The 9,198-nt window shown below is 47.5% G+C and overlaps 1 protein-coding gene across 1 annotated transcript in view; it reads right to left on the bottom strand.

The window, feature by feature from the left end:
• Positions 1–771: 771 nt before the first annotated feature.
• The window catches only part of LOC8027278 (disintegrin and metalloproteinase domain-containing protein 10), a 160,034-nt gene continuing 151,607 nt past the window's right edge, over positions 772–9,198 (bottom strand). The window contains exons 13-15 of the mRNA XM_040206718.3: positions 7,647–7,761; positions 4,483–4,617; positions 772–2,282 (exon numbers count right to left, since the gene is read on the bottom strand). Coding sequence (XP_040062652.1) covers positions 2,013–2,282; positions 4,483–4,617; positions 7,647–7,761 — 520 coding nt within the window. The 3' untranslated portion in view covers positions 772–2,012. The remainder of the gene's footprint in view (positions 2,283–4,482; positions 4,618–7,646; positions 7,762–9,198) is intronic.

Genomic DNA, 9,198 nt, shown 5'->3' with positions numbered 1-9,198 from the left:
GACACCAAAACAATATTTAAAAAAAAAAATTAAACCGAATGTCGTTACGTCACTATGCCTTAAAAGCAGCGCCGCCCCGCGCAATTGCGGCGTCAAGCTGCGTGCGCGTGAGCCCTGTCGAACCGCAATTTGTTTCTCTCCCGGCCTATTCAACTCTTGTGGGGAGCGGGGAGGGGCAACCATAAACGGCCAGGTCGTAACACGTTGACGACGCCAAGTGCCAGAGCTGATAACCCCGCCTGCCCCCTCAGCGGCTTTGCCCATCCTGTACCAAGTGACGTCTCGTCTGGGAGGTCAATTGGTCCAGCTCCCTTGATACATCGTGCCCTCCGGTGGCTGATCTTTAAGCGCTCGCTGGAATCGGTCCTTTTGAACGAATATAGCCATCCGTTCAAAATAAAAGCGCGCGATTGTCATTAGCAGATTGAGTTGATCATGTTTAAGTTATTTCTGAACGTGAGAGGTATATTTTAAGTTTTGATTCAGTATCCCTTTAAGATGGTGTGCAACATGAGTTTCCAGCCGAAGCATGGCCAGAACTGGAGCGAAGCACAGTGGAATAAATTTGTCTGCACGGAGACGCAACCACGCAGTGATGCATTTCGGCAAGTATAAAACCGCGACATCTCTGATTGCGTTTATTTTATGTGCACAACGCATGTGTAGTGCTTGTTGTCGATGTGGTTTTCTTTTCCTCTTTTGTCTTAGTGACTGTCTCCGTAGAACCCCACTGTAACCAGACAAAAGCCGTATACGAATTCCAAGATGTTATTTTTAAATATTTTATACTCCTCATGGGCATAACCTATTTCCGAGCGACAATGGTTTTATACCTTCGTTCTCACTTTTATTTTTAATCTTTTTTTTTTGTCGCATAGAATCTTAATTTGGGTACTCGATGTCTTTCCTCATTTATCATGCCCTTATGTCTTTCACAATATTAATCCAATTAGAAGCCCTGTTCTAGGAAACTTTCACACTTGCCATTTTCCCCTGTATATGTCTCGTGTGATACCATCATTGTTTACCGCAGTATCGAGGCCAACTAGGAAGAATCGCTGACCTTGGTGTAACAAGCAACAGTCTCCTTTATCATGAGATCACGGTATTGTGCGTGCAGACGTCACAATCACGAGCAGCGCAGCGCTGGGTAGTTGACAACGCGCGTAAGCTCGCTGCATTTTCAAGAGGCGAAACAAGCTTCCCCAGCGCGCGGCGTGTTGTTTTTGTTCGAAAACGTTCGCTCAAAATGGCGTTGTAAGTATTACTGGAGCACTCGAAACCTTGACAAGCATCTGTCGTCCAAAAAAAAACCGGGAAAGGTGGAGCATAGCTGTAAAGGTGCGCGCACAGTTATTTGTTCATGGGGTACGGGGATCCATACGTGTTACAAGTCCGATGCCCGTTGATCTTTCTTTCTTATAAAACGAAGCTGAGACAAAGGGCCTTCAGAAATATCGCACGTCCATAGAGCGGGGGGATCACTGATAAGCCACTTGGGGGTATGCAGTTTCCTTTCAAAACCTGCGCAGTCCTGTGTACACTTGGGGCCACTACGAAGGCATGTCCCTAACCTAGACGCATCCCGTCGCAATCGTATCACAAATGCCAGCTGAGAAGAGCGCCACATTCCGGTGCGGTGGACGTCGGTACACGACGGCAGCTGAAGCCCGATGCCGGGACAGCGACGGAGAAACGCCAGAAGGTCCTTCGCGGTCCCTCCAGTAGGTCCAGGGCTCACGAGCCGGATGCACCGACGTCCTTCGCTCCTCAGCGTCCGGAGTCGCCGCGCCGCTGCGCGGTCCTCAAAAGGACGCAGTTCACCAGTACGGATCGGCACCCACGAACTGCTCGGCGGGATGTTCGGTTGCCGGCGGACGCGGGAACGCTCCAACCCTGGTGCGCTGCAGCGTGGCCTCGTGCAGGCCGTACACGGCGTAGCAGGAGGCGTTGCAGCACGGCGACGGCCCCACGACGGCGGGAGGGGCCCTGACGCTGAGGCGGCCCGTGGGTCAGACCCAGCCAGTGCCGGCGTGGTTCAGGTAGGACCGGGCGGGCAGGGACAGGGTGGTCTTGACGAAGTTGCTCGCGGTGCCCGACTGCGTGCCGTGCGCCAGGGCGGACACGATGCCCGGGTTGGAGGCGATCACGGCCTTGGCCATGGCCTGGTTGGTGCTCGAGCGGTACGGCACGCTGTTGCCCGGACCGGGCCCGCACGGCGTCTGTCCCGCGACCAGCTTGGCCGTTTCCGTCTTCCGGCCGAAGAACTTCACCACCACGCACTGTGGGTGTGAAGAAAAGAGGGCGGGACGGTCAGCGAGGTAGCCTTCTGGCTTGGACAACGTTTAAATTAAGCTTAAGCAGTATATACAGAGCTCTGTAGCCTGGGGTTCTGTAGCCTGAAGTTCATTTAACACGGATCCAATAAGTTGTAGCAATTATTAACAAAACAAATTGTATCCTTTCGTTTGGTTCTGACCTGCTGCCTGTCGGCAATCCGTTTCGAATATGAAAAAAAGTGTTTTTGTATTGTCTGTAAGGTGTCTAATTAAAGAAGTCACCAAACCTAAACTGCCGTATTGAAATGTCAATTATCCAGTGATTTCACGTTTCATTATACTTTTCCTTAGGATTCATATTTTTATTTCTTTAATCGTCCGATTTTTGTTTCTGGAAGTACATACCCCATACAAGATTTGTTCGTGGACAGATGAGAACAGCTGAAAAACGAAACAAAGACAAGTCGGAGATTTAATACCGTCGGCGAAAAAGGTTCATAACATCGTTCTAGTAGTTTGTTTCGGGTATCGTGTACTTTCCAATTAAATTCAGTTGCAGTTAGCACTTGGTTTGTTCGTTTCTTCTGACTTTTCCGGTGTCTTTTTTGCGCTGTTTTTATTTCGCCTCGCATCACCAACTGGCGTAGTTTATACTACTCTCCATGGTCCGTGTATATTGTCGGCACGTTTTCAAAGGGCAGCCCTCGAACGAAATGGGCACCGCATATCTGCGAAAGTGGGAGTGTGATTCATTTCGGTCCATCCGATCGGCGGGGAAATATATATTTAGACGCTTTTGGTGCAAAACGAAACACAGCGCGAGAAACGGCAGAGTAGAATATGTTCGCCGTGCCGTTACATCGGATGATGAGGGGCCCAAACTTCTTCCGTATAGCTCGGCCCGGGTCCAACGTTGCCGCTGCCCCACATAACAAGGTCGAGTTTAAAGCGCATGAAACATCGTACCTACGGGACAGGACGTCTTGGAGCCCCCAACGACGCAGCAGTTCATACTGTCAACCCAGCACAACCGTACCTTTCAGGCATTTTGGTTTCCTTTTGGTTGGTGTGCTCACAGCCTACCCTTGGTAACAGCCGCACTTGCGGCGCTCCTGTCGTTAAGCACGGTGGCAAGGGGGTTTCATAGCCTCACTTTCTTTGCACTGCGGAGTGAATATAGATTTCACATTTAAATATTCTAAGCTTAAATGGTAAAACAAAATGGCTAGGTGGCGTAAGCTGCCGCCCGATCTAAAGGGCTCAGCCGTATTCATCCATCCATCCATCCACGGTGTGTATAAAATCAGCTGTAGTACGCCGCACCATGTAAGTCTTTCGCTAGCCCCTGATCCTGCTGCTACGCGGATATCGACGCCCGCAGAGCCACTTATTCTATTTTATTTTATCACAACTTCGCTACATTGAACTTTCAGTTATTTCAAGTTATTTTATTCGTGACAATATAGAGTTCGCTCCTCGGTAGATAGCCAAAAGGCGCTAGGCAGTCAGTGAGCAACCCGAAGACTGAGGAGTTCGACTTCTCCCCGAACCCCGATCGAGAGGCTGGCTTTGTTCTGGTAGCTTTTATAGAATAGGTAGCTTGAACGATAGCAGATAGGTATATCAGGTAGCTTGAACGATTGCTTTTATAGAATAGCGCCCCTCCGACGTCGTACAGTCCCGATTCACATGAAGGTGAACGCGTGATCGTCGACCGCTTCTTTTTGGCATCGCCGCGGAGCGACGGCCGTCCCACATAGCCTGCACGCCCTACCGCGCGCCTTGCCAACGCTTGGTTTGCAAGGCCAACAAGCCGCCGCCACCGTTCCCTTCATGGAGCTGCGGTCGATAATCGCACGGATTGCGACTGTGCCTCTCAACTAGAGGTCTATGAAAACGTTCCCGCATATTATCCGCTAGTACATTAACGTCGCACATGAACCGTTTTCTTCGGTTTGATACGGTCGACTATATCCCGAGCAATGTTTGACCTTTGCTACCTCCGCTGTACATCGGACAAGAAACCAGCAACCAAAGTTTTTAAATCGAGCACGCAAATTGCCAGAATCGTATTTGGGCTTTAGACACCAACGGATGACGTGGTTTTCTCCGATGCATGATTCGCGGTAGACAGTGCTTCGCAACTTTCCATAATATTGGCAGTCTTATGTCTGTTTCTTCGACAGCGCCCTCGTGCACTTACCAGAAAGACAAGCACGGTGAGGCCCAGTAAAAGCACTCCCCACCAGTTATCGAGGACCCAGCGTCGCAGAGACACCATGCTCTCCGTGGACAGCAGAAGCTTGCGCAGGGTGGCGAGAGGCCCGTACGGGTCCACCTGTCAACGGAAAAGCGTCAGAGCTCCGTGGAGTTGTGATGAAAGTTCTGGCGTTCCTTTTAGGAAAATGGAAACCCGGTGTTATTACTCGTGAAACACATATTCTGTCAGTATATAAATCTGCAGATGCGACACCATAAAGGATCTACGTGTCCAGAGGAGAGAGAGAGAGAGAGAGAAAGATTAGTGATCGAAGGGCAGTGTGGTTAGCATGGCATCTTGACGCTAGCCGGCTACTTTATTCCTGAGGACCATGAGACTAAAATTGGCTGACTCTGGCATTTCCCAAAGACGTTTTCAGCGTGCGCAGCATTTAAAAGGTCTCTTCCCGCTCCTCCCTTCTGCCGGCACAGTTGTAAGGAGGCCGTCACAGTATCACGTGGCTCTGTGACGTTACATTAGGTCACGGTGTCGCCTGATATGACGTCACCATGTCATGTCATGGCGTCACCTGACGTCAGTGTCACTTGCCACTATGGTGTTACGTGACGTCACTATGTCACGTCATGGTTTCATATGACTTCAAGTGAAGGCATGGCGTGGTATCAGATCTCGTGAAAGTCGCGGAACGTCACAGAGGAGAGGACCTATAATACTACGCTTTTAGAGTACCATTGGGAAGACGTCATAGTGTAAACGTGACCCTATGCCGTCATCGAGGCAACATTCGTGGACACGAAAACCCTAAATTCGGGGTCACACTGCTTACACATCGTACAAAAGGTAGTCTGCCTTTTGTATGAAGCCGTATTGAACCGTGTTTCGAATGCCGCATGGCAATGAGTTCAAGGAAAAAAACTTGGCACGTGGCATTGGAACTACGGATATTTATCCGTGGTTCCAATGCTCTTGCTTGCAGACCCTTTCTTGCTTGCAGACTTTTTTTTTTTTTGTATGATGTACTAGTAGTGCGACTCCGACTTAAGAGCTGGCCCTATAAATGATTTGCCCTTAATATATGAAGCAGCCGGAACCAGGAGCACTTTGCTAACATTGCCGTATACTTTTCAAGATTAGGCGCAGTATGAGTACAGAAAAGGTGACATCCAAGGGTACCTGGGCTTGATCGACACCACGGCGATACGTTTGCGATTAAACCTCGAAAGCTAACGCTCCGTGAAACCCTAGACTGAAAGGGTTAAACTAACAATAACCTTTACTTCTCTTTTTTTTTTTTTTTTTCCAGCCTTGCGCCTGTACCTTTTTCTGTGACATTGGCTTTGCTGTTCTTCGTCGAATTTTTTAGAAAACCAACGGAAAAGCTGACTGAAAGGAAAGCACAGCACAAATAGGCTTTTCACCAACCAGGAACTTCGCGGCGCATCCGGACCAAGTGACCACAAGATGGAAGTGCATTTTTAGCCTTCCTTGTGTCGCTTTTCTTCTCGGTCATATTTCACATAGCTCGTGAGACGACGCAGTTCACATAAAATGCATCATAAAAAAAAGAAAATGAAGATTACAAAAAAAATAATATAGAGTCACCGCTCAGTATTTCCAAATATATCACATTCCAGCTTAATTAAATTTCTTGTTAAATTCAAGTTTCTGAAATCTTAAAAATATTTATAGTTTTAGTTCTTGAATTCTAACCAAAACAAATTCCTCTCTTCCCTCAGTTCACACCGTCGTCACCTGAACAATGACTTCCTCTAGGTTATTCAGTGGCTCTAGCAGTAACGAGGTGTGAGATTTGCTTGGGAGTTTCGCCCTTCATTCTAGCAATTTATATGAAGTCCTTAAAATGTCAGATATGCGGGAATAAACAAAAAAAAAATGAAAGCCGTTTACAACTCCCTGTAACGCCGAATTAAAGCGCAGCCCTTGAGGAGGAGGGAAGGGTACTGGGGGTCACGTGTTCTCGGGGGGGGGGGGGGTCACGTGACCTGGGGGAGGGGTCATGTGACCTTGGGAGGGTCACGTGACCTGGGGGTGTCACGTGACCTCGGGTGGCACGTAGCCTCGGGGGGGGGGGGGGGGTCACGTGACCCCCCAGAGAAATTTTTCCGCTAGATTTAGCGGGGAAATTTTTCCGCTAGCTTCAGCGGGGAAACTTTTCCGCTAGATTTAGTGGGGAAATTTTTCCGCTAGATTCAGCGGAGAAATGTTTCCGCTAGATTTAGCGGGGACGGGGAAATTTACCCATAATGCACCGCGCGGTTACGCCGACGGCGACACCGACCCCGACGGCGACGCCGCTCAAGCCGGAAACGGGCGCCTAAGAGCTGCGCTCTAAAAACATTGCCTGATGTGCTGTTTCAAAGTTCTATACACCTGAAATATACTGGTCCGAAAAATGTAAACTATTTCTTTAATGGTGCGTTATGTTTATAGCTAATATTCATATAATAAAAAAGGATATATGAGGCAATACATTCTGGAAACGATTTTTGTATACGTACACTGCATTTAAAATCTGTGTCTCTACCAATTGCTGGTTTTATCCTATCGTTTGTGACTAGGACCCCAAACGCTATAGGTTAACACGTTTGTGGTACCATGATGTTCAACCGAACCCGATCATATAAAACCATTACAGATAATGCCATATGCATTTAGTGCTATTACTCTAAAAGACTTTTTTTTTTTTACGCCTTTTAGTAGCTGAAACCGCCTTTTTGAATCTTGAGCTTTCAGAAAGTATCCAACCAAAAGCGAAGTACTAGATGGGAGGACCCAACCCTGGCAACCGCGCCAATGTCCGTTAAAAGGATTTTGAAGGAACAGACCCAACAAAATGTCACAGCACTCGAACAAATTATTGTTAAAAATACTACGCTTTCGTGCTTGATGCGCGAGTTTAACCTATATGTTCAAGAAAAAAAAAAGAAAAAAAACGTTAATCTAGAATGCGAGTTTCGTAGATTAACCAAGCTTGCATTAGATCCCGTCGAAGGTTCCATACGGAAAAAGATAGAATGTCAGCACACGTTTTTTTTTTTTTCTTCTTGCCACGCATGGCAACGGATGGCAACGGCGTCTACGTGTTCAGCTCATAACAGTGAGGTCCAGTTGGGGCGACATTTTACCTCGCGGCACTTTTGGAATACATCACAGTATCCATTGTAGTTGTCGCACGGTGTTCCCGGCTTGGCGTACAAATCCGGAACGTCATATGGTGGATGGTTCCACTCGAATGATGACCTGCACAAAGTAATAACAGCACAGTATTAGACACATACAGGCATAGCTCCGGGTCAACTAGGTGCACTTCATGAATACATGAGAGCACGTCATCAGACCTCAATGCCGCGCCCATTTCGACTCGTGGCCTAAGGGATGGTGGAAGCCGACGTGCAGCCGAAGTGATGGGAACCGCGATTTCACCAAGACATCCAGACTTTGAAACTGCGGCCTGAGCACCAGCTTAATTCAGGCCTTCCTGTAAGCGCCTCGAAATAATGCGCTGACCGTTCGTAAATTAGCGGGTTGTACACGGAGGAATACCTGGTTTTTAGAAAACAATGTACAGAGGACCATTTTGCGAAACTTCGATAGGTGGCTTACGAATGGTAATAAACGACTACCCTCTAGCAGCGCCTGGCATTTACATTTATTCCTCTCATAAAGTCAGGACTTCATTTGCACGTTAACTAATTAATTAATTAATTTGTTTATGCACCTGAACAGGAAAAATCACTTAAGGTGCTCTATGTTTCACCCGGTGTGATGAAATCACAGCGGGCCCCTTAAGAGGTTGCACTATCAACATTATGAACTACCTACGCTTCTCAACCTATCCATACTGTTCCAGGTCTTTTTTTTTTTTTTCGAACGTTTACGCATGTTTGGCGTGAAGCTTGAGCGTAATAGTTTGTCTTGGTTCCGACGTTCGAAAGAGCGTTGTGATCGTAACCTTAGGTATACCAGGAAAAGTGAAAACAAAAGAAAGAAGCCGACTTCGCCAGCTGTGCTTCTCCCGTTTTGCGCGGGCTTCTAGGCAAAAAGAAAAACGAAGAGTGCGGACGCGGGGAACGCAGCACTCGCTCGTTCCTGCCTTAAGTGCACTTTGCTCCAGAAGGCCCCTGAGGATAGAGCGGTTCGGCTGGAACAACGCAGCCTGCTCTATGATTTAGGGGGCTCTGGCCTCTATTAACCCGCCCTTCGGTATCGGTCACTAAAGCAAGGAAGTCTTCCGACTGACTCGAATTAAGAAGTTCCGGTAGATACTTTAGGCCAGCGCTTTTTGATTAAGGTTCGCTGCATACTAAAACAAACAAAACAAAAAAACATTCGAAACTTTTTTTTAGCATACTTTAAATTCAAAAATTGATTTTTTTTTGTTTCTTGCATGTTTAGTGTGTTCCGGTGCTGCAGCATCAAAAAGCCTACTTTGTCAAATAAAGCATAGAGAGGACGCAGTTGCCGTCGGCTTTTCTCGAAGCCGCCCTCTTCATCGGCTTTGTGTAAGCAAAGGTGGAAACCATAGCGCATCACCATCAAAGCTTTTGTTTGTTTTTGTGGTTCCATTAACAAAAAAAGCCGCTTAAACTTAAACTTCACGACGTCTCTCGCCTTAATGCCCATGATGGCAGTTGACAACGAGAGCATCGATTTAAAAAGATGCATTTATTTATTCGG

The sequence above is a fragment of the Ixodes scapularis genome, unplaced genomic scaffold, assembly GCF_016920785.2.
Source record: "Ixodes scapularis isolate PalLabHiFi unplaced genomic scaffold, ASM1692078v2 PGA_scaffold0__279_contigs__length_252992795, whole genome shotgun sequence".
NCBI classification, from domain to species: Eukaryota; Metazoa; Arthropoda; class Arachnida; order Ixodida; family Ixodidae; genus Ixodes; species Ixodes scapularis.
The sequence above is the reverse complement of the archived record's forward strand: the minus strand, read 5'-3'. Positions and strand labels throughout refer to the sequence as shown.